Below are 25,661 nucleotides of genomic sequence, written 5' to 3' on the forward strand. Positions count from 1 at the left end.
TTTCATTCATTTGTTTATCTCTCTCTCTCTCTCCACATCACCGTCTATATCTCTCATTTCCCTCTCCCCCCACCCAAGGCAGATTATTATCTGAATGGTGTCAAGTTAGGAACAGGGGACGTACAACGAGATCTGGGTGTGTTGGCCTTCATAACAAGAGGAGTTGAGTATGGGAGCAAAGAGGTCCTTCTGCAGTTGTACAGGGCATTGAAAGGAAGCATGCAGGTACAGCAGGCAGTGAAGAAAGCCAATGGAATGTTGGCCTTCATAACAAGAGGAGTTGAGTATAGGAGCAAAGAGGTCCTTCTGCAGTTGTACAGGACCCTAGTGAGACCGCACCTGGAGTACTGTGTGCAGTTTTGGTCTCCAAATTTGAGGAAGGATATTCTTGCTATTTAGGGCGTGCAGCGTAGGTTTACTAGGTTAATTCCCGGAATGGCGGGACTATCATATGTTGAAAGACTGGAGCGACTAGGCTTGTATACACTGGAATTTAGAAGGATAAGAGGAGATCTTATCGAAAAATATAAGATTATTAAGGGGTTGGACATGTTAGAGGCAGGAAACATGTTCCCAATGTTGGGGGAGTCCAGAACCAGGGGCCACAGTTTAAGAATAAGGGGTAGGCCATTTAGAACTGAGATGAGGAAAAAAGTTTTCAGTCAGAGAGTTGTGAATCTGTGGAATTTTCTGCCTCAGAAGGCAGTGGAGGCCAATTCTCTGAATGCATTCAAGAGAGAGCTAGATAGAGCTCTTAAGGATAGCGGAGTCAGGGGGTATGGGGAGAGGGCAGGAACGGGGTACTGATTGTGGATGATCAGCCATGATCACATTGAATGGCGGTGCTGGCTCGAAGGGCCGAATGGCCTCCTCCTGCACCTATTTCTATTGACTCAGTCGGAAGAAGGGTCTCGACCCGAAAACCCGTCACCCGTTCCTACTCTCCGGCGAAGCTGCCCATCCCCGCCGAGTTACTCCAACGTTTAGCGCCTATCTTCGGTTTAAACCAGCGTCGGCAGTTCTCCCTGCACCAAACAAAATAGGCCAATCGGTCGGGTTTGGCAAGAGAAATGAACGGGCAGCCGAGGCGGAAAGGAATAAAATCGCCGGTAGTTCTTTTTTTTGGCTTTTAATTGGAGAAAACCATTGGTACACGTCTGGACTAAAATCCGTTGCGGTGGTTGAAGCAAAACCACAGTGAAGCTGGACACCGATGGCGCCCCTACCCTCCCCTCCAGGGGCTGAGAGACGTGTGGGGTGCGTGTGTGCGTGCGTGTGGGTTGGTCAGTTCAATTTTGGTACCAAAGATAATAGCGCAGAGCAAGATAGACCACTCGACCCTAAAAACCGTAGTGCGTCACGGCGGCCATTTTAGTAGGCAGAAACTCGCAGAAACATTTAGAAAGAAAAATAACACAAATCCGTGAATTGGCAGATGATATATTCTGCATTTTGATGGTATCATCACACATACTGTTCCCCCAAAACACTGCGAGAGGCGGGTTTTGCTTACTAAAATGGCGGCCGCTACGCTCCTTTGCGTGCTACACTTCAGTACAGGCGATTTAGACGGAGTGGGCCACCTTGCTCCTCTAGTATCTTTGATTGGTACTGAGGAGACACAAAATGCTGGAGTAACTCAACGGGACAGGCATCATTGGTAACCCATTACCAATACAGATGCTCCTCGACGTACGATGTTTCGACTTTACACCGGTGTTAAAGCAATACACATTCAGTCGAAACCGTACTTCGAATTTTGCTCTTCCCCTCCGGGTTTTTCCCGGGCCCGCTGCTCAGACTGGCAGTGTCTTACGTGGTACGATACTCTCTGGTGATGCCGGACTATGATGTTGGGTAGGTTAGCTGGCTATGATGTTGGGTAGGTTAGGTGGCTATGATGATCGGTAGGTTAGGTGGCTATGATGATCGGTAGGTTAGGCTAGGCTATGATGATCGGTAGGTTCGATGGCTCCGATGTTGGGTAGGTTAGGTGGCTATGATGTTGGGTAGGTTAGGTGGCTATGATGATCGGTAGGTTAGGTGCCTATGATGATCGGTAGGTTAGGTGGCTATGATGTTGGATAGGTTAGGTGGCTATGATGTTGGATAGGTTAGGTGGCTATGATGATCGGTAGGTGAGGTGGCTATGATGATCGGTAGGTTAGGTGGCTATGATGATCGGTAGGTTAGGTGGCTATGTTGATCGGTAGGTTAGGTGGCTATGCTGATCGGTAGGTTAGGTGGCTATGATGTTCGGTAGGTTCGATGGCTCCGATGTTGGGTAGGTTAGGTGGCTATGATGTTGGGTAGGTTAGGTGGCTATGATGATCGGTAGGTTAGGTGGCCATGATGATCGGTAGGTTAGGTGCCTATGATGATCGGTAGGTTAGGTGGCCATGATGATCGGTAGGTTAGGTGCCTATGATGATCGGTAGGTGAGGTGGCTATGATGTTGAATAGGTTAGGTGGCTATGATGATCGGTAGGTGAGGTGGCTATGATGATCGGTAGGTTAGGTGGCTATGATGATCGGTAGGTGAGGCTAGGCTATGATGATCGGTAGGTTCGGTGGCCATGATGATCGGTAGGTGAGGTGGCTATGATGATCGGTAGGTTAGGTGTATTAAATGCATCTTCGACGATTTACGACGGATTTATCGGAACGTAACCACATCGAGGAGCAGCTGTAGTGGCACTTGGATGGAAACAGCGGCCAACTGCTGGCTGGCAGGAGGACAGGGCTCCCTCCGTGAGTGAGGGGAAGTGCCGGGGGGGATGGAGGTGGTGCGGGGCGGGGAGAGACAATGTCAGCGCGATAGAAGGGGGACGTCGGAGGTGTTCATGATGAGGCTGGAATCGAGGCTCAGACTGTCTGAAACAGAGAATGGGGCGGGAATGAAAAGGCGGGTTAATAAAGAGACCGGGATCGAGATTTACACTTCCTCTACCCTCTCCCTCTCCCCCGCACACCCACCCTTCCCTTCCCCTCCCACCCCCCGCCAACCCCCCCCCTCCCCTCCTCCCCCAACCCCCCTCCCCTCCAAAGTTTGGAAGCCAACGATCCTCCCCGAACCCCCACACCCACCTCCCCCCAACCCCCCTCCCCTCCGAAGTTCGGAAGCCAACGTTCCTCCCCCAACCCCCACCCCTCCGAAGTTCGGAAGCCAACGCTCCTCCCCCAACCCCCCCACCTCCCTCCCCTCCCCCCCCCTCCTCCCCCACCAATGTGTGCTGGATGGTGCCAGTGTGTGGGGATCGCTGGTCGCTGTGGACTCGGTGGGCCGCAGGGCCTGTTTCCGCGCTGTATCTCTGGACTAAACTATTAAAACAATTCTAGAAAGGCTCTGGAACTGGGGGTGCCGTAGAACGACCTGTATCGACGTACATATTTCACAAAACGCTGGAGTCACTCAGCGGGTCAGGCAGCATCTCAGGAGAGAAGGAATGGGTGACGTTTCGGGTCGAGACCCTTCTTCACTCATGTATCTACTAGACTCCGCATGGGCTTTGCAGCATTGTGTGCTAGGTTAAAGCACATGCTTGAGGCTCTCTCTCTCTCTCGCACACACCTGCTTGAGGCTACGTAAGCACAAAAATGCTGAGCTTGCTAAAGCTAGTAGTAATCTGTAGCCCAAACCGCAGAATGTTCCAGCTCGTCTTCAGAGGAGAAAAACACAATGTATAAAGAACATAAACAATAAACAGACGCCGACTAAACCTTGAACAATAGCATGTTAGGACCTTATATGGGAAAACTGACTTTGTTCCAACACTCGGCCGTATAAGGGAAAACTGACTTAATTCCAATATTGATTGGTTGTGATACTTGTAAATAACTGTGAATTCTGCGGTTTGGGGGATAAAAGGGGCTTAATTCTAGGGGCTGGTGTGACACGTTTCCACTGGCCCCGGAGTCCGCAACTCTGTGTGTGCTTTTAGAAACCTGTCCACGAGATCTCTAATAAACTAACAGGTAAAGTCTGTGCCGTCTCTGATTATTGTCATCCAACTGACTGCGAACGCGAAGTCGAACTCGACATCTACGTACACGTGACTATACGGTATCCTCGAATCATTGAAACACAGACAATAGGCGCAGGAGTGGGCCACTCGGCCCTTCTAGCCAGCACCGCCATTCAATACCATAACGGCAGACCGTCCAAATTCAGTACCCCCGTTCCTGCTTTCTCTCCCCACATCCCTTGATTCCGTTAGTCCCAAAGAGCTAAATCGAACTCTCTCTTGAAAACATCCAGTGAATCGGCCTCCACTGCCCTCTGTGGCAGAAAATTCCACAGATTCACAACTCTCTGGGTGGAAACATTTTTCCTCTTCTCAGTCCAAAATGGCCGTCCGCTTTTTCTTAAACTGTGTGTGGCCCCTGGTTCTGGACTCCCCCAACATAGGGAACATTTTTCCTGCATCTAGCCCGTCCAATCTCTTAAGAATCTTACATGTTTCTCTATCCCCATATCATAGAAAATAGGTGCAGGAGTAGGCCATTCGGCCCTTCGAGGCTGCACAGCCATTCAATATGATCATGGCTGATCATCCAACTCAGTATCCTGTACCTGCCTTCTCTCCATACCTTCTGATCCCTTTATCCACAAGGGCCACATCTAACTCCCTCTTAAATATAGCCAATGAACTGGCCTCAACTACCTTCTGTGGCAGAGAATCCCTTGATTCCATTAGTCCTAAGAGCCACGTCCAATTCTCTCTTGAAAACATCCAGTCAATCGGCCTCCACTGCCTTCTGTGGCGGAAAATCCCACAGATTCACAACTCTCTGGGTGAATCACAGATTCAGAACCCACCCATGGAGGACAGAACCCGGGACGACCAAACAGGACGATGGTGAAGACGTTGATGGAAGATGCTTATTTAGAGAGAAAAGAGGAGCTGGCCAACTGTACGGAGGACAGAGATGTGTGGGGCGTCCGTCAAGGTGCCCGTTGGAAACCAGCCCCCACTGCATCGCCAATGCCATCAACGATTTTAATTAATTAATTACAACTCTGGCTGAAAAAGCTTTCTCCTCATCTCAGTCCTAAATGGCCGACCCCTTATTCTTAAACTGTGTGTGGACCCTGGTTCTATTGCACAAAATGCTGGAGTAACTCAGCGGGTCGGGCAGCATCTCAGGAGAGAAAGAATGGGCGACGTTTCGGGTCGAGACCCTTCTTCAGACTGATGTCAGTGGGGCGGGTCACCCATTCCTTCTCTCCTGAGAATGGTTCCTCTGTCCCTCTCTTCCCCTCCCCTTCCCAGTTGTCCCTCTATCTTCCTGCCTCCACCTATATCCTTCCTTTGTCCCGCCCCCCTGACATCAGTCTGAAGAAGGGTCTCGACCCGAAACGTCACCCATTCCTTCTCTCCTGAGATGCTGCCTGACCCGCTGAGTAACTCCAGCACTTTGTGAAATAAATACCTTCGATTTGTACCAGCATCTGCAGTTATTTTCTTACACGACCCCCTGGTTGTGGACTCCCCCAACATGGGGAACATTTTTCCTGCATCTAGCCTGTCCAATCCCTTAAGAATTCTATAAGATCTCCTCTCATCCTTCCAAATTCCAGTGAATATTAGTCTTTCCGGTCGCTCCATTCTTTCATCATACGTCAGTAATTAGATGAGGGAGTCCCCATGGTGATTGAGGGGGAACACAGAGTGCTGGAGTAACTCAATAGACAATAGATGCAGGAGGAGGCCATTTGTCCCTTCGAGCCAGCACCGCCACTCAATGTGATCATGGCTGATCATTCTCAATCAGTACCCCGTTCCTGCCTTCTCCCCGTACCCCCTAAATGAGCCGACTGAATCAGTCCGAGGAAGAGTCCCAGATGTCACCTCTCCCCGTTCTCCAGAGATCCTAATTTGAGGAAGGACGTCCTTGCTATTGAGGGAGTGCAGCGTAGGTTCACCAGGTTAATCCCCGGGATGGCGGGACTGTCATACGATGAAAGAATGGGTCGACTGGGCTTGTATTCAATGGAATTTAGAAGGATGAGAGGGGATCCTATCGAAACATATAAGACTATTAAGGGATTGGACAGGCTAGATGCAGGAAACATGTTTCCGATGTGGGGGGAGTCCAGAACCAGGGGTCACACAGTTTAAGACTAAGGAGTCGGCCATTTAGAACTGAGAAGAGGAAAAACTTTTTCACAGAGTTGTGAATTTGTGGAGGCCATTTAAAACTGAGGTGAGATAAAAACCTTTTCACCCAGAGTGTTGTGGATTTGTGGAATTCTCTGCCACAGAGGGCAGTGGAGGCTAATTCACTGGATGAATTTAAAAGGGAGTTAGATAGAGCTCTAGGGGCTAGCAGAATCAAGGGATATGGGGAGAAGGCAGGTTTACTGATTGTGGACGATCAGCCATGATCACAATGAATGGTGGTGCTGGCTCGAAGGGCCGAATGGCCTCCTCCTGCACCTTTTTTCTGTTTCTATTCCAGTGAATACAAGCCCAGTCTGTTACGGTAAGTTGCCCCTAGTACACTGGGTCAAGGGAGACTGGGGGGCGGGGGGGGGGGGAGTTGGGGAAGAGGGGGGTGTGGATAGGTGTTTGAGCAAGAGAGTGCGTTGAAAGGAGGGGAGCAAGGGTGGCACGGTGGCGCAGTGGTAGAGTTGCTGCCTTACAGCGAATGCAGCGCCGGAGACTCAGGTTCGATCCTGACTACGGGCGCCGTCTGTACGGAGTCTGTACGTTCTCCCCGTGACCCGCGCGGGTTTTCTCCGAGATCTTCGGTTTCCTCCCACACTCCAAAGACGTACAGGGTTGTAGGTTAATTGACTGGGTAAAATGTTAAAAGAATTGTCCCTAATGTGTGTGTGTAGGATAGTGTTAGTGTGCGGGGATCGCTGGGCGGCGCGGACTCGGTGGGCCGAAGGGCCTGTTTCCGCACTGTATCTCTAGATCTAAATGGATATTAGTGGGGAAATGTGCAGGAGGGGTTAACATTGACCGATGGGCTGATCGGCCTCCTTCAACACGAGGGGTTTCGACCCAGTTTTCGCTGGGAGGAGGAGGGGCGTCCGTCCCACACAGAGCAACACGTACCCTGGTCAAAGTTGAGTTTCTTGGATGGAGAATCGTCTCCCAGGCCTTCAATGTCCACCAGATCGCTGTTGACATCAGAGTCATTCAAGGCACTCAAGGTCACGTCTGCAGGGACAGGTTTTAAAAAAAAATCACCACCATCTCTGTACCAAAGACCTCTCACCTTCCTCCACAAACCCACCAGGTTTATCCCGGGGATGGCGGGACTGTCGTATGAGGAAAGACTGGGCTTGTATTCGCCGGAGTTTTAGAAGGACGAAAGGGGAATCTGACAGAGACGTATAAAATTATAAGAGGACCGGACAAGCTAGATGCATGAAAAATGTTCCCAATGTTGGGGGAGTCCAGAACCAGGGGCCACACACACACACACACAGTCCAAGAGTAAAGGGGAGGCCATTTACAACTGAGGTGAGATAAAAACCTTTTCACCCAGAGTGTTGTGGATTTGTGGAATTCTCTGCCACAGAGGGCAGTGGAGGCCAATTCACTGGATGGATTTAAAAGAGAGTTGGAGAGAGCTCTAGGGGCTAGCGGAATGGGGGGGTGATATGGGGAGAAGGCAGGCACGGGTTACTGATTGTGCATGATCAGCCATGATCACAATGAATGGTAGTGCTGGCTCGAAGGCAGTGGAGGCCAATTCACTGGATGGATTTAAAAGAGAGTTGGAGAGAGCTCTAGGGGCTAGTGGAATGGGGGGATATGGGGAGAAGGCAGGCACGGGTTACTGATTGTGGACGATCAGCCATGATCACAATGAATGGTGGTGCTGGCTCGAAGGGCCGAATGTCCTCCTCCTGCACCCAGAGAGTTGTAAATCTGTGGAATTCACTGCCTCAGAAGGAGCGGCTAGGCTTGTATACACTGGAATTTAGAAGAGAGGGGATCTTATCGAAACGTATAAGATTAAGGGGTTGGACACGTTAGAAGCAGGAAACATGTTCCCAGTGTTGGGGGAGTCCAGAACCAGGAGCCACACAGTTTAAGAATAAGGGGTCGGCCATTTAGAACGGAGATGTGGAAAAACTTTTTCAGTCAGAGTTGTAAATCTGTGGAATTCTCTGCCTCAGAAGGCAGTGGAGGCCAATTCTCTGAATGCATTCAAGAGAGAGCTAGATAGAGCTCTTAAGCATAGCGGAGTCAGGAGAGGGCAGGAATGGGGTACTGATTGAGAATGATCAGCCGTGATCACATTGAATGGCGGTGCTGGCTCGAAGGGCCGGATGGCCTCCTCCTGCACCTATTGTCTATTTCCTAGGTATTTATTCGCAAAATGCTGGAGTAACTCAGCGGGTCAGGCAGCATCTCGGGAGAGAAGGAATGGGTGACGTTTCGGGTCGAGACCCTTCTTCAGACTGACCTCTATTTCTATTTTGTCTAGTTTGTCTGTTTTCTAAGTTTCTATGCTTCAAAGCCCCTCACCCGTGAGGTGCTGGACGTGCAGGCTCAGCAATATCGGGCGCTGCGATGAGTTTGTACGTTGGAAGTTTGTAATGGCGGCACGGTAGAGTTGCTGCTTCACGGCACCAAGGACCCAAGGTCTTTCACTGGGAACACTGGCTCTGTTTTTTCTTTCAGTGCACGCGAGCTGACCTCCAGAGTGGTACCAGCGTTTTTCTTTTGTTTTTCATTCAAACAAGGATGTTTTGGGGTAAAACACAAGAGAGGGGCTGGAAATCCGAAACCCAAAACATCATTGGCTGGACACAGAGGTGTCATTATGAGAATCTATGCTGTTAGTTGATATACTCACAAAACTTACAAACAAACTTAAGGGGTTGGACAGGCTAGATGCAGGAAGATTGTTCCCGATGTTGGGGGAGTCCAGAACAAGGGGTCACAGTTTAAGGATAAGGGGTAGGCCATTTAGAACAGAGATGAGGAAAAACATTTTCAGTCAGAGAGTTGTGAATCTGTGGAATTCTCTGCCTCAGAAGGCAGTGGAGGCCAATTCTCTGAATACATTCAAGAGAGAGCTGGATAGAGCTCTTAAGGATAGGGGAGTCAGGGGGTATGGGGAGAAGGCAGGAACGGGGTACTGATTGAGAATGATCAGCCATGATCACATTGAATGGCCTCCTCCTGCACCTATTGTCTATTGACCGAGATGAGAAATAGCTAAGATGATTAGAGAGGCACCATTGTGCGATAAGGAGACACCATAGGATCTATTTCACAAAATCCGAGATCTTCGGTTTCCTCCCACACTCCAAAGACGTGCGGGTTTGTAGGTTAATTGGCTTGGTAAATGTAAAAATTGTCCCTAGTGGGTGTAGGATAGTGTTCGTGGGCGGGGATCGCTGGTCGGCGCGGACCCGGTGGGCCGAAAGGGCCTGTTTCCGCGCTGTATCTCTAAACTAAACTAAACTAAAATGCTGGAGTAACTCAGCCGGAGAGAACGAAAGGGTGACGTTTCGGGTTGAGACCCGTCTTCAGATCTTATAGAAACTTACAAAATTCTTAAGGGGTTGGACAGGCTAGATGCAGGAAGATTGTTACCGATGTTGGGGAAGTCCAGAACAAGGGGTCACAGTTTAAGGATAAGGGGGAAGTCTTTTAGGACCGAGATGAGAACGTTTGTTTTCACACAGAGAGTGGTGAATCTGTGGAATTCTCTGCCATAGAAGGTAGTTGAGGCCAGTTCATTGGCTATATTTAAGAGGGCGTTAGATGTGGCCCTTGTGGCTAAAGGGATCAGGGGGTATGGAGAGAAGGCAGGTACGGGATACTGAGTTGGATGATCAGCCGTGATCATATTGAATGGCGGTGCGTACAGGCTCGAAGGGCCGAATGGCCCACTCCTGCACCTATTTTCTATGTTTCTATGTAAATTGATGCGTTTCCCCAAAAGCATGTGACTTAAGATTTTGTTTTCTCTGTAACCATGGGAATTGTATTAGATTTGTAACTGGTCCTTGATTTCTTTGTGTCACACCTCTCTCTTTTCTGTATGAAAAAGTAAACAGTCGTGGAAAAGTTGTTCTTCCCCTCTCCTGAGTTGAGATCTTTTCAGACAATAGTATTGCATCTGGAGATCCTCACTGGAAGAACCCCATAGTGGAATAAATCTGATGTGCTCATCCAGTATTACTTGTGATTATTCAGACTGAAGGTAAAGAACTCGGATTATCAATCAGGCAATAAAGGATGGGGTGAGGTTTTGGGATTGGGGGTTGGTTGGGTTAGACAATAGACAATAGGTGCAGGAGGAGGCCATTCGGCCCATCGAGCCAGCACCGCCACTCAATGTGATCACGGCTGATCATTCTCAATCAGTACCCCGTTCCTGCCTTCTCCCCATACCCCCTGACTCCGCTATCCTTAAGAGCTCTATCCAGTTCTCTCTCGAAAGCATTCAGAGAATTGGCCTCCACCGCCTTCTGAGGCAGAGAATTCCACAGATTCACAACTCTCTGACCTTCACAACGACTAACTACCTCATTGGTGACCCTCGGACGTCAGTCTGAAGAAGGGTCTCGAACCGAAATGTCACCCATTCCTTCCCTCCAGAGATGCTGCCTGACCCGCTGGGTTACTCCAGCAGTTTGTGTCTGTCTCCACATTTTTTGTATTCCCTGTTTTTTGTATTCCATCCCTCGTTAAGTGAATGCCAGCATTCATTCATTCATGCATTGAAAGTAAGCATGCAGGTACAGCAGGCAGTGAAGAAAAGCAAATGGCATGTTGGCCTTCATAGCGAACGGATTTGAGTTTAGGAGCAAGGAGGTCCTACTGCAGTTGTACAGGGCCCTGGTGAGACCGCACCTGGAGTACTGTGTGCAGTTTTGGTCTCCTAACGTGAGGAAGGACATCCTTGCCATTGAGGGAGCGCAGCGCATAGAAAACATAGAAAATAGGTGCAGGAGGAGGCCATTCGTCCCTTCGAGCCAGCACCGCCATTCATTGTGATCACGGCTGATCGTCCACAATGAATAACCCGTGCCTGCCTTCTCCCCATATTCCTTGAATCCACTAGCCCCTAGAGCTCTGTCTAACTCTCTCTTAAATCCATCCACTGATTTGGCCTCCACTGCCCTCTGCGGCAGAGAATTCCACAAATTCGCAACTCTCTGGGTGAAAAAGTTCCTTCTCACCTCAGCTTTAAATAGCCTCCCCTTTATTCGAAGACTGTGGCCCCTGGTTCTGGACTCCCCCAACATTGGGAACATTTTCCCTGCATCTAACTTGTCCAGTCCTCTTATAATTTTATATGTTTCTATAAGATCCCCTCTCATCCTTCTAAACTCCAGTGAATACATAGAAAATAGGAAACTAGGTACAGAATCAACTTCAAGCTCCTCCTATTCACGTATAAAGCCCTAAATGGACATTCCCCCCCCCTACATCAAAAATCTTCTAACCCCCCCTCTCTAACTCCAGGTCCCTCAGGTCGGCCGACTTGGGGCTACTCACTATCCCGCGGTCTAGGCTTAAGCTCAGGGGTGACCGCGCTTTTGCGGTTGCAGCTCCTAGACTGTGGAACAGCATCCCTCTCCCCATCAGAACTGCCCCCTCCATCCACTCCTTTAAGTCCAGGCTCAAAACCTATTTCTACTCCCTAGCGTCTGAGGCTCATTGAGGAGGCGCTGTGAACTGTTTGCGTGCTACTGTATGTTTCATTTTTTTCCTTAGTACCTAATCAGATGTACAGCACTTTGGTCAACGTGGGTTGTTTTTAAATGTGCTATACAAATAAAATTGACTTGACTTGACTTGACTTACCCAACCTGACACCATTGAGATAATAATCTGCCTCCTTGCTTTTGCCGCCAAAGTGGATAACCTCGCATTTATCGATATTTTACAGCGCAGGTTCACCAGGTTAATTCCCGGGACCGACGCGTAACGAGACCATTGAGCCACCCGCTGTACCTGACGCCTTCTGCTTCTTCACCGACGAGTCCGCGGAAGGCGCGGCCCCACCCACCGCCGTTGCCGCGGCGTTCGCCGGGACGCCGGCGGGCGCCGCCATCTTCTTCTGCGCCTTCTTCGGCGACTCCGAGGGGAGCGGCACGCTGCTGTCCTCGTAGACCTTCCGCTTCACGGTGGTCTTGAGCTGGGCTCTGGGGGGGAGAGAGGGGGTGGGGAGTGGGAAGAGGTGGTCAGGAAAATAGATGGGGAAGTAGGCCCGACAATTCTACTCCGCCATTCAATCGCGACATTGTCTTCTGTCTTTAAAGACCCTCCATCGTCTCTACCCACTCCCATCGATGGGCAGGAGCTACAGAAGTCTAAACTCATAAGGTTATAAATGTTTACATCGGCGAAACCAAGCGCAGGCTCGGCGATCGCTTTGCTCAACATCTGTGCTCGGTCCGCGTTGGCGAAACTGATCTCCCGGTGGTTGAGCACTTCAACTCCTCTCCCACTCCCAGTCTGACCTTTCTGTCATGGGCCTCCTCCAGTGCCACAGTGAGGCCCACCGGAAATTGGAGGAACGGCACCTCACATTTCGCCTGGGCAGCTTGCAGCCCAGCGGTGTGAACATCGACTTCTCCAACTTTAGATAGTTCCTCTGTCCCTCTCTTCCCCTCCCCCTTCCCAGTTCTCCCTCTATCTTCCTGTCTCCACCTATATCCTTCCTTTGTCCCGCCCCCCCTGACATCAGTCTGAAGAAGGGTCTCGACCCGAAACGTCGCCCATTCCTTCTCTGACCTGACCTGCTGAGTTACTCCAGCATTTTGTGAATAAATACCTCAGGTTATAAGCGTTAGTAGAACTGGGCCATTCGGCCCATCAAGTCTACTCCGCCATTCAATCGTGGCTGGTCAATCTCTCCCTCACAACCCCATTCTCCTGCCTTCTTCCCCATAACCCCTGACACCCGCACTAATCAAGAAGGCTACACTTACGCCCAGGATTGGTGACCTTTCAGGTCAGAAACGTTCTGAAGTAGGGTGTGGATTCGAAACGCCTGTCTGAATAAGGGACCCGACCCGACTAGGCTTGTATACACTGGAATTTAGAAGGATGAGAGGGGATCTTATCGAAACATATAAGATTGTTCAGGGGTTGGACACGTTAGAGGCAGGAAACATGTTCCCAATGTTGGGGGAGTCCAGAACAAGGGGCCACACACAGTTTAAGAATAAGGGGTCGGCCATTTAGAACGGAGATGAGGAAAAACTTTTTCAGTCAGAGAGTTGTAAATCTGTGGAATTCTCTGCGTCAGAGGGCAGTGGAGGCCAATTCTCTGAATGCTTTCAAGAGAGAGCTAGATAGAGCTCTTAAGGATAGCGGAGTCAGGGGGTATGGGGAGAAGGCAGGAACGGGGTACTGATTGTGGATGACCAGCCATGATCACATTGAATGGCGGTGCTGGCTCGAAGGGCCGAATGGCCTCCTCCTGCATCTATTGTCTATTGTCAAATCTTCACCCGTCCATGTTCTCCACAGATGCTGACTGACCCGCTGGGTTACTCCAGCACTTTGTGTGTTTTTGTTGTAAATCTGCATATCTGGAGCTCTCTGTGTCTCCAATTGAGATTTCACGTGGGTTCGATATAGAAATTTCAGTTTGATTACCGCTATTGTCAGACTACTGCCTCGGCAAGGCCAGCAGCAGAATCAAGGACCAGTCTCACCCACCCGACCACTCCCTCTTCTCCCCTCTCCCATCGGGGCAAGAGGTACAGAAGCGTGGAAACGCACACCTCCAGATTCAGGGACAGTTTCCTCCCGGCTGTTATCAGGCAACTGAACCATCCTCTTCTCACCAGCTGGAGAGCGGTCCTGAGCTACGATCTACCTCATTGGAAACCCTCGAACTATCTTTAACTGGACTTTACCTTGCACTAAACCGTTCTCTCTTGTTCCTGTATCTGTACACTGTGGATGGCTCGATTGTAATCATGTAAAGTTCTCTTATTGAAACATATAAAATTCTTAAGGGGTTGGAGAGGCTAGATGCGGGAAGATTGTTCCCGATGTTGGGGAAGTCCAGAACCAGGGGTCACAGCTTAAGGATAAGGGGGAAGTCTTTTAGGAACGAGATGAGAAAACATTTCTTCACACAGAGAGTGGTGAGTCTGTGGAATTCTTTGCCACAGAAGGTAGTTGAGGCCAGTTCATTGGCTATATTTAAGAGGGAGTTAGATGTGGCCCTTGTGGCTAAAGGGATCAGGGGGTATGGAGAGAAGGCAGGTACGGGATACTGAGCTGGATGATCATCCATGATCATATTGAATGGCGGTGCGTACAGGCTCGAAGGGCCGAATGGCCTACTCCTGCACCTATTTTCTATGTTTCTATGTACTGTACAGTCTATTCGCTGACTGGATAGCATGCAACGAAAAGCTTTTCACTGTACCTCGGTACACGTGACAATAAACTAAACTACACTGCACTACTGAGCACTCCTCCCATAAGTTATGGTGTGGTTACCATCTCCCAACCTACCTCATACAGGTCTTGCACTTTTTTTGTATCTGCACTTTCTCTATAATTGTCATGTTATTGTATTCTACACTCCACAGCATTTTCCTCTTGCATTACTTGATGTATATGACTTGCTTGTACTCTTGTGTCGTCTGATCAGAATGGATAGCATGCACAAAACAAAGCATCAGGTTCAGCATTGACATCATGTGTCAAAGGAACGTGTTTCTCTGCTGTAAGCTTGGGATGGCGGGACTGTCACATGAGGAACGATTGGAAAGACTGGGATGAGAGGGGATCTTGTAGAGACGTATAAAATTATAAAAGGACTGGACAAGCTAGATGCAGGAAAAATGTTCCCAATGTTGGGCGAGTCCAGAACCAGGGGCCACACACACACACAGTCTAAGAATAAAGGGGAGGCCATTTAAAACTGAGGTGAGAAAAAACACACACACACACACACAGTCTCAGAATAAAGGGGAGGCCATTTAAAACCGAGGTGAGAATAAACTTTTTTACCCAGAGAGTTGTGAATTTGTGGAATTCTCTGCCGCAGAGGGCAGTGGAGGCCGATTCACTGGATGGATTTAAAAGAGAGTTAGATACTCTAAGGGCTAGTGGAATCAAGGGATATGAGGAGAAGGCAGGCACGGGTTACTGATTGGGGATGATCAGCCATGATCACAATGAATGGCGGTGCGTACAGGCTCGAAGGGTAGAATGGCCTCCTCCTGTGCCTATTGTCTATGTTTCTGTATCTATCTTCTTTGCCCTGCATTGTGGTACGCGTGACAATAATAACCCAATACCAAGATTTGTGTGATGATAGGTAGACACAAAATGCTGGGGTAACTCAGCGGGTCAGGCAGCATCCCGGGAGAGAAGGAATGGGTGACGTTTCGGGTCGAGACCCTTCTTCCTGTGTTGTACTCGTCTACCTTCTGCAGACGGGTTTAGTTCAGAGACACAGCACGGAAACAGGCCTTGCGGCCCACCGAGTCCGCGCCGACTAGCGATCCCCCGGCACATTAACACCACCCTACACACACACACACACACACTAGGGACGATTTTGCATTCACGCCAAGCCAGTCAACCAACAAACCCGCACATCTTTGGAGTGTGGGAGGAGGCCGGAGCAGCTGGAGAAAACCCGCGCGGGTCACGGGGAGAACGTACGAACTCCGTACAGACGAGCAATAGACAATAGGTGCAGGAGGAGGCCATTCGGCCCTTCGAGCCAGCACCGCAATTCAATGTGATCATGGCTGATCATTCTCAATCAGTACCCCGTTCCTGCCTTCTGCCTATACCCCCTGACTCCGCTATCCTTAAGAGCTATATCCAGCTCTCACTTGAATGCATTCAGAGAATTGGCCTCCGCTGCCTTCTGAGGCAGAGAATTCCACAGATTCACAACTCTCTGACTGAAAAAGTTTTTCCTCATCTCCGTTCTAAATGGCCGACCCCTTATTCTTAAACTGTGTGTGGCCCCTGGTTCTGGACTCCCCCAACATTGGGAACATGTTTCCTGCCTCAAACGTGTCCAACCCCTTAATAATCCCGTGGTCAGGATCGAACCCGAGGCTCTGGGGCTGTCAGGCGGCGGTTCTAATGCACGCTGTGCCACAGTGCCGCCCGAAGGAGTTGGGAACAGGGGGGGCAGATCCTGAGGTGTACTGTCCCCCTTCACGCCTGGAAACCACGCTCCGCCTCCACCCCAGCTCCCCAGGCTTACACTGTGCGGTCTTTGATGACCGTGCTGATTTTGTTTAAGTCCTCTCCAAAGCGCTTTACAGCCGAGCGCAGCATCTCAATCTCTGTGTCGGTCCACTTGGCTCTGGCAAGGGGAGAGAGAGAGAGAGAGAGAGAGAGAGAGAGAGAGAGAAAATGGAAAACAAAACGTAGGAAAGCCGGGACGACGGCAGGATTGATTCTGAAGAAGGGTCTCGACCCGAAACGTCATCCATTCCTTCTCTCCAGAGATGCTGCCCGACCCGCTGAGTCGCTCCAGCATTTTGTGTCTACCTTCGATTTAAACCATGATTGTGTACACCTCTATAATATCGCCCCTCATCCTTCTGCGCTCCAAGGAATAGAGTCCCAACCTGCAGTTTTCTTTTCCTACTGCAGGATTAAATTCCAGTGTTTGGGAAGGAACTGTGTAGATAGATGCCGGTTCAAATCGAAGATAGGCGCAAAATGCTGGGGTAACTCAGCGGGTCAGGCAGCATCTCGGGAGAGAAGGAATGGGTGACGTTTCGGGTCTTCGGTTTAAACCAGCATCTGCAGTTCCTTCGAAGGTGTTTATTCACAAAATGCTGGAGTAACTCAGCGGGTCAGGCAGCATCTCGGGAGAGAAGGAATGGTCCTACACAGGCTGTCCGATCCGCTGAGTTACTCCAGCTTTTTGTGTCTACCTTCAAATTTCCATAAACTCTATTGCTTCATATGATGGTAATTTGTACTGATGATAGGGGTAATATTGGGGGAGCGATTTCATTAAGCAGATCGTGGCTCGAAGGGCCAAATGGCCTCCTCCCGCACCTATTTTCGAACTCAGGTGCTGCCTTTCCCGCTGAGTTGAGCCAGCATTTTGTGTCTATCTTCGGATTAAATTCCACATTGATACTAGGAATGATTGGGTTTAAATATGGTGAGCGTTTGTCGGCACTGGGCCTGTACTCGCTGGAGTTTGGGGGAAGGACCTCATTGAAAGTTACCGCAGAGTGAAAGGGCTGGATAGAGTTCAGATCGGTTCTGTTCTGTTTGGTTTACAGTCACGTGCACCGAGGTACAGTGTAAAGCTTTTGTGGCGTGCTAAGCCACGTTAGAGGCAGGAAACATGTTCCCAATGTTGGGGGAGTCCAGAACCAGGGGCCACACACAGTTTAAGAATAAGGGGTCGGCCATTTAGAACTGAGATGAGGAAAAACTTTTTCAGTCAGAGAGAATCTGTGGAATTCTCTGCCTCAGAAGGCAGTGGAGGCCAATTCTCTGAATGCATTCAAGAGAGAACTGGATAGAGCTCTTAAGGATAGCGGAGTCAGGGGGTATGGGGAGAAGGCAGGAACGGGGCACTGATTGAGAATGATCAGCCATGATCACATTGAATGGCGGTGGTGGCTCGTAGGGCCGAATGGCCTCCTCCTGCACCTATTGTCTATTGTCTAAGCCGGTCAGCGGAAAGACGACACACGATTACAATCGAGCCATTCACAGTGTACGGATACATGGTAAGGGGATAACGTTTAGTGCAAGGTAAAGCCAGCAAAGTCCGATCAAAGATAGTCCGAGGGTCACCAATCAGGCGCGGCAGAGTGAATGATCAAAGAGCAGACGCAAAATGCCGGAGTAACTCAGCGGGAACCGGGCAGCATCTCTGGAAAGAAGGGATGGGTGATGTTTCGGGTCGAGACCCTTCTTCAGACCCGAAACGTCACCCATTCCTTCCCTCCAGAGATGCTGCCCGTCCCCGCTGAGGTTACTCCAGCATTTTGTGTCTGTCTTTGGTTTAAACCGGCATCTGCAGTTCCTACATACACATATAATGGATGTTCCAGCTTCTTCCCATAAACCCTGACACCAGTACTAATCATGAACCTGTCAACCTTGGCTTTATCCACTGATTTGACCTCCACAGCCTTTTGTGGCAATAGATTCCACAGATTCATCACCCTCTGGCTAAAGAGATTCCTCCTCATCTCCTTTTCAAAGGCAAATGCATGGCTGATGCAATATAATGTGGATAAATGTGAGGTTATCCACTTTGGCGGCAAGAATAGGAAAGCAGAGTATTACCTGAATGGTGGCCAATTAGGAATAGGGGAGATGCAACGTGACCTGGGTGTCATGTTGCACCAGTCATTGAAAGCAAGCGTGCAGGTGCAGTAGGCAGTGAAGAAAGCGAATGGTATGTTGGCATTCATAGCAAGAGGACTTGAGTATAGGAGCAGGGAGGTTTTGCTGCAGTTGTACAGGGCCTTGGTGAGACCGCACCTGGAGTATTGTGTGCAGTTTTGGTCTCCTAATCTGAGGAAAGACATTCTAGCCTTAGAGGGAGTACAGAGAAGGTTCACCAGATTGATCCCTGGGATGGCAGGACTTTCATATGAAGAAAGACTGGATAGACTCGGCTTATACTCGCTGGAATTTAGAAGACTGAGGGGGGATCTTATTGAAACATATAAAATTCTTAAGGGGTTGGAGAGGCTAGATGCGGGAAGATTGTTCCCGATGTTGGGGAAGTCCAGAACCTGGGGTCACAGTTTAAGGATAAGGGGGAAGTCTTTTAGGACCGAGATGAGAAAACATTTCTTCACACAGAGAGTGGTGAGTCTGTGGAATTCTCTGCCACAGAAGGTAGTTGAGGCCAGTTCATTGGCTATATTTAAGAGGGAGTTAGATGTGGCCCTTGTGGCTAAAGGGATCAGGGGGTATGGAGAGAAGGCAGGTACAGGTTACTGAGCTGGATGATCAGCCATGATCATATTGCATGGCGGTGCAGGCTCGAAGGGCCGAATGGCCTACTCCTGCACCTATTTTCTATGTTTCTATGTCTATGTTTCTATGTACATCCTATAATTCTGAGGCTGTGCCGTCTGATACCAGACTCTCATAGAGTCACAGAGTGATACAGTGTGGAAACAGGCCCTTCAGCCCAACACCGGCCAACATGTTCCAGCTACACTAGTCCATCCTGCCCGCGTTTGGTCCATATCCCTCCAAACCTGTCCTATCTATGTACCTGTCCAACTGTTTCTTAAATGTTGGGATAGTCCCAGCCTCAACTACCTCCGCCGGCAGCTTGTTCCATACACCCGCCACCCTTTGTGTGAAAAAGTTACCCCTCGGATTCCTATTCAATCTTTTCCCCTTCGCCTTGAACCTACGTCCTCTGGTCCTCGATTCCGCTACTCTGGGCAAGAGACTCTGTGCGTCTACCCGATCTATTCCTCTCGTGATTGTGTACACCTCTATAATATCGCCCCTCATCCTTCTGCGCTCCAAGGAATAGAGACCCAGCCTGCCTCAACCTCTCCCTGTAGCTCACACCCTCGAGTCCTGGCAACATCCTCGTGAATCTTCTCTGAACCCTTTCAAGCTTGACAATATCTTTCCTATAACATGGTGCCCAGAACTGAACGCAATATTCTAAATGCGGTCTCACCAATGTCTAATACAACTGCAACGTGACCTCCCAACTTCTATACTCAATACTGATGAAGGGCAATGGGCCAAGAACATTTTCTGCAAGTCGACCTTCACGGAACCATACACCTGCACTCCTAGATCCCTCTGCTCTACAACACTCTCCAGAGGCCTCCCATTTATTGTGTCAGTCCTGCCCTTGTTCGACGTCCCAAAATGCAACCTCACGCTTCTCTGTATTAAATCCCACCAACCATTCCTCCGCCCACCTGGCCAATCGATCCAGATCCAGATCCTGCTGCAATCTTTCACAGCCATCTTCGCTTTCTGCAAAACCACTCACTTTTGTATCATCAGCAAACTTGCCCTGTATGTTCTCATCCAAATCATCGCTGTAGATGACGGACAGTGACAGGGGTCCAGCACTGAACCCCCGAGGCACACCACCAGTCACAGGCCTCCAGTCCAAGAATCGGCCTTCCACCGCCGGTCCTCTCCACATCCGTGGGGGCGGCGCGGTGGTAGAGTCGCTGCCTCACAGCGCTTGCAGCACCGGAGACCCGGGTTCGATCCCGACTACGGGCGCTGTCCGTACGGAGTTTGTACGTTCATCGTTTGTACGATTATTAAGGGGTTGGAGGCAGGAAACATGTTCCCGATGTTGGGGGAGTTCAGAACCAGGGGCCGCACACAGTTTAAGAATAAAGGGTCGGCCATTTAGAACGGAGATGAGGAAAAACCTTTTCAGTCAGAGAGAATCTGTGGAATTCTCTGCCTCAGAGGCCAATTCTCTGAATGCATTCAAGAGAGAGCTGGATAGAGCTCTTAAGGATAGCGGAGTCAGGGGGTATGGGGAGAGGGCAGGAACGGGGTACTGATTGTGAATGATCAGCCATGATCACATTGAATGGCGGTGCTGGCTCGAAGGGCCGAATGGTCTCCTCCAGCACCTATTGTCTATTGTCCCCGTGACCTGCGTGGGTTTTCTCCGAGATCTTCGGTTGCCTCCCACACTCCAAACACGTGCAGGTATGTAGGTAAATTGTTCACAAAATGCTGGAGTAACTCAGCAGGTCAGGCAGCATCTCGGGAGAGAAGGAATGGGTGACGTTTCGGGTCGAGACCCTTCTTCAGTCTGAAGAAGGGTCTCGACCCGAAACGTCACCCATTCCTTCTCTCCCGAGATGCTGCCTGACCTGCTGAGTTACTCCAGCATTTTGTGAATAAATACCTTCGATTTGTACCAGCATCTGCAGTTATCTTCTTATGTAGGTAAATTTGCTTGGTAAATGTAAATTCGCCCCTGGTGTGTGCAGGACAGCTGGGATCGCTGGTCGGCGCGGACCCGGTGGGCCGAAGGGCCTGTTTCCGCGCTGTATCTCTAAACTAAATCCACTCTATCCAAGGGCCTTTCACCAAGTTTCAATTAGGTCCAAAAGATACCCTCGAGGTCCCAGAGGTCCATTTTTTTTTTAAAGAGACTGGGAGGTCAGGGAGACGGAGGAGAAAAACAAAATGGACCGCGGGCGCGTTGCGGAGCAATCACGGACGCGGCAGTCCCACTTACCCCGCTGGCGAGGAGTCTGCTACCGGGTGAAGCTGCATGGTCAGTTCGCCAAGCTTGGTGAAGGCAGCACCGGCCGCCGAGAATATCTCGCCCACCTGCAAAACCCGAGGGGGAGGCTCACTTTATTTAGTTTCGTTGAGTTCATTCATAAGTGGGCATCGGGAGGGTGGACTCTTATAAGTACCTGGGTGAGAGGGGATCTTATCGAAACGTATAAGATTATTAAGGGGTTGGACACGTTAGAGGCGGGAGACATGATCCCAATGTTGGGGGAGTCCAGAACCAGGGGCCACACACAGTTTAAGAATAAAGGGGTAGGCCATTTAGAACGGAGATGAGGAAAAACCTTTTCAGTCAGAGAGTTGTGAATCTGTGGAATTCTCTGCCTCAGAAGGCAGTGGAGGCCAATTCTCTGAATGCATTCAAGAGAGCTCTTAAGGATAGCGGAGTCAGGGGGTACGGGGAGAAGGCAGGAACGGGGAGCCATGATCACATTGAATGGCGGTGCTGGCTCGAAGGGCCAAATGGCCTCCTCCTGCATCTATTGTCTGTTGTCAACGATAAATTGGACTGGACCGAAAAGACCGATGCGCTGTACAGAAAGGGCCAGAGCAGACTTTATCCGCTGAGGAGACTCGGGTCCTTTGGAGTGCGGGGGGCACTCCTAAGGACCTTCTACAACACGGTGGTTGCATCGGCCATTTTCTACGGAGTGGTCTGCTGGAGCAGCAGCATCTCAGTGGCGGAGGGGAAGAGACTCGACAAGCTGGGTCAGGAAGGCCGGCTCTGTCCTGGGTTGCCCCCTCGACTCAGTGCAGGCGGTGGGAGAGAGGAGGATGATGGCAAAGCTAACATCGCTGCTGGACAACGACTCCCACCCCATGCAGGACACTGTCACTGCACTGAGTCGCTCCTTCAGTGACAGACTCCTGCACCCCAAGTGGGTGAAGGAGAGATATGGGAGGTCCTTCCTTGCTGCCCGCTGCTGTGAGACTGCACAACCAGCACTGCTCCCAGCAGAAGAGTCAACAGTAACAGTTAAGGGAACGCACGGTAAACTGACGACAATTTATCCTTGTCTTTACTTTTATTTGTAATGAATGCTCTCTTGCTGTCCACTTTGCTGCTGTAACACTGTAAATTTCCCCGGTGTGGGACAAATAAAGGAATATAATATAATATAAGTTAATTCATAAGATAATCGGCAGTGGCCCGGGCCTTCTTCTTCGCTGCCCTGTGCCGGGAGTTGGAGTTGGATTCGCGGGAGGTGGTCTCGGAGGGCAGGCTGCTCCTCAAACTGCGGAGCATCCTGGACAATACAGCTCACACCCAACCCCCCCCCCGTGACACGCTGGTCAACCTGAGGAGCCCCTTCAGCAACAGACTGGTCCCACCAAGATGTAGCACGGAATGCCACAGGAGATCCTTCTTCCCTGTGGCTATCAAACCGTACAACTCCTGGCCCTTCTGTTGACTGGTAGACTGAGACTGACTCTTCCACAACACCCCCCCCCCCCCCCCCACAATCTTTGCACATCCCCCAAAAGGACTGGACAAGCTAGATGCAGGAAAAATTTTCCCAATGTTGGGGGAGTCCAAAACCAGGGGCCACACAGTCTAAGAATAAAGGGGAGGCCATTTAAAACTGAGGCGAGAAGGAACTTTTTCCACCCAGAGAGTTGTGAATTTGTGGAATTCTCTGCCGCAGAGGGCAGTGGAGGCCAAATCACTGGATGGATTTAAGCGAGAGTTAGACAGAGCTCTAGGGGCTAGTGGAATCAAGGGGTATGGGGAGAAGGCAGGCACGGGTTACTGATTGTGGACGATCAGCCGTGATCACAATGAATGGCGGTGCTGGCTCGAAGGGCCGAATGGCCTCCTCCTGCACCTGTTTTCTATGTTTCTATGTCACTAAGCTATTCCACTCGTCACTTTAATTTCATGTCTCATGTATTTTCTGTTTTTATGACCGTTTGCAGATCAATTTCCCTCCTGGGATAAATAAAGCTCTATCGTATCGTCTCGCATTGCCTTATCTCCCCCGATATGGATAGACTTTGACAGATTGGCTTAAAAAAAAATACTAATCTTACCTTGGTGGATGCCGAAGTCATGCTGATGAGTCCGGTCTGCTTTCTCGAGACCACTTCAGGCAAAACGACTGGTGACGAGTCAGATGATCAAATGGTGCCAATTCAAAGTCCTTAGAAAAGCTTTGAAATCCCCTCTGCTGATGGGAATTTTATAAACTCGAAGTCAAAATGCGTCACTACTGGAAATTTTCACTGGTTTTATTTAAGCAAACGTTCGGATCTGAAATGCAGCTTATTTATAGTTTCTGCTCCTGTTTTTCTATTTCCCGAATTTTAATTTCTACCAGGGTCGTATGGAATTGGATGTCGGTGGGGGAGGCGATCGTCAATGTATCAGGATCCCCCTGCAGTTTAAACCTAGTGCAATGTGTGTGCATGTGGCAATAAACTCGACTTGACTTGGCTTGACTTGACTTCAGGGGCAACCACAATGCTATACACAGGGTCCCACTTCAATGCAATTTAAAGGAACTGAGGACAATGCAAAGTATCTCACTGGAACGCACAGAATCTCGGTGCAATGCACAGGATCCCACAGCAATGCAACAAATCTAAGAACGATGCACAGGACCACAGTGCGATGCACAGGACCACAGAGCGATGCAACAAATCTAAGAACGATGCAAAGGATCTCAGGATACAAGTGCAATGCTGAGGATCTTAGGACAATGCACAGGAGCCCAATGCAACAGATCACAGGACAATGCACAGGAGCCCAGTGCAATGCTGAGGTTCTCAGGACAATGCACAGGAGCCCAGTGCAAAGGATCTCAGGATGCAAGTGCAATGCTGAGGATCTCAGGACAATGCACAGGAGCCCAATGCAACAGATCACAGGACAATGCACAGGAGCCCAGTGCAATGCTGAGGATCTCAGGACAATGCACAGGACCCCGGGGCAATGCTGAGGATCTCAGGACAATGCACAGGAGCCCAATGCAAAGGATCTCAGGGCAATGCACAGGAGCCCAATGCAAAGGACCTAAGAACTATACAACAGATCTCAGGGCAATGCACAGGAGCCCAGTGCAATGCAAAGGATCTCAGGACAATGCACAGGAGCCCAGTGCAATGCAACAGATCTCAGGGCAATGCACAGGAGCCCAATGCAAAGGACCTAAGAACTATACAACAGATCTCAGGGCAATGCACAGGAGCCCAGTGCAATGCAAAGGATCTCAGGACAATGCACAGGAGCCCCAATGCAAAGGACCTCAGGAAAATGCACAGGAGCCCAGTGCAATGCAACAGATCTCAGGGCAATGCACAGGAGCCCAATGCAAAGGACCTAAGAACTATGCAACAGATCTCAGGAGAATGCACAGGAGCCCACTGCAATGCAACAGATCTCAGTGCAATGCACAGGAGCCCAGTGCAATGCTGCCACGGTGCAGTAAACCTGCAGCAGGGTTTCCACTCTGAGATCTCCCGCTGTTTCTGATCTCTCTCACACACACGCACTCTTCACAACTTGAACTTGTTGAGTTAATGCCCTCCCTCTCTCCTCCCTCCTTCTCTCTCTTTCCCTCTCTCTCTCTCCTTCTCTCCCTCCCGCCGCTCCGCGCTCCTCCAACCCGAGGCCTCTGCGAGTAGGCCGCGTCTCCCGGGGCAACAACCCCCCCTTCCGCCCGCACTTCCATCCCAGCCCCCGATTGGTCGAACCCCGCGTCAATCATCCTCAAACCCGCCCCCCGGCAACGCTGGTCTCCCATTGGACGTGCCCCTGGGCGTAACTGTCCTCCGGTTGGCTGAAGTCCGCGTCAGTCAACAAGGATACGCCCCAGTCGCGTCGCCCGGAAGCGCGGTATGATTGGACAGCGGACGCGTCAATCCGCCGCACTCTCCACCAATCGGAGCTGGGATTCCGCCCTCCGCTGACGTCAGACAATGGCTTAGTCCCGCCCCATTCAATCACCTTCCTCAATGGAATGGTCTTTATGCCTTGAATTCAATACATTTTATGGATTTAATAAATGTTTATTTGCCAATATATGTACACATGCATGCAGGGAATCTGCCTTGGTGCTTTGCTCGCAAGGATAATAACACGATACACAGTAGACAATTAAAAAATAAAACAAAATGAAATATCTGAAGAAGGGTCTCGACCCAAAACGTCGCCCATTCCTTCTCTCCAGAGATGTCAAGTCAAGTCAAGTTTATTAGTCACATACACATACAAGATGTGCAGTGAAATGAAAGTGGCAATGCCTGCAGATTGTGCAAAAAAATTACAATTACAGCATAAAAATTAAGATTAATACAGAAAGAAAAATGTAGTCCCTGGAGATATAATAGTTAACAGTCCTTATGGCCTGTGGGAAGAAACTCCGTCTCATTCTCTCCGTTTTCACAGCGTGACAGCGGAGGCGTTTGCCTGACCGTAGCAGCTGGAACAGT

General features: G+C 49.9%; 1 protein-coding gene across 3 annotated transcripts; it reads right to left on the reverse strand.

Moving 5' to 3' along the window:
• Positions 1-1,113: 1,113 nt before the first annotated feature.
• On the reverse strand, positions 1,114-24,827 carry LOC144609365 (BPTF-associated chromatin complex component 1-like). Of its 3 annotated transcripts, none has more exons than XM_078427818.1 (6): positions 23,262-24,827; positions 21,169-21,263; positions 16,189-16,290; positions 11,943-12,133; positions 7,068-7,172; positions 1,114-2,870 (listed from the first exon to the last, which is right to left on the reverse strand). In XM_078427818.1, the coding sequence occupies exons 1-6, from the start codon at positions 23,280-23,282 to the stop codon at positions 2,866-2,868; spliced, it is 519 nt and encodes a 172-aa protein (XP_078283944.1). In that variant the 5' UTR covers positions 23,283-24,827; the 3' UTR covers positions 1,114-2,865. The 3 variants fall into 3 exon arrangements, with proteins under 3 accessions (XP_078283944.1, XP_078283942.1, XP_078283945.1); XM_078427816.1 differs by having other exon boundaries at positions 1,114-2,874; XM_078427819.1 differs by lacking the exon at positions 16,189-16,290 and having other exon boundaries at positions 1,114-2,874.
• Between the last annotated feature and the right edge of the window lie 834 nt (positions 24,828-25,661).

Source organism: Rhinoraja longicauda, chromosome 34, assembly GCF_053455715.1.
Source record: "Rhinoraja longicauda isolate Sanriku21f chromosome 34, sRhiLon1.1, whole genome shotgun sequence".
Taxonomy (NCBI): domain Eukaryota; kingdom Metazoa; phylum Chordata; class Chondrichthyes; order Rajiformes; family Arhynchobatidae; genus Rhinoraja; species Rhinoraja longicauda.

Excerpts from the sequence above, each read along its gene's own strand:
- LOC144609365 (XM_078427816.1), bottom strand. The coding sequence starts at position 23,282 with ATGACTTCGGCATCCACCAAG. Across the intron at positions 16,291-21,168 it reads GCAGACTCCTCGCCAGCGGG|AGCCAAGTGGACCGACACAG; the intron begins GTAAGTGGGACT and ends TCCCCTTGCCAG. Across the intron at positions 2,875-7,067 it reads GAAACTCAACTTTGACCAGG|ACAGTCTGAGCCTCGATTCC; the intron begins GTACGTGTTGCT and ends TCTCTGTTTCAG.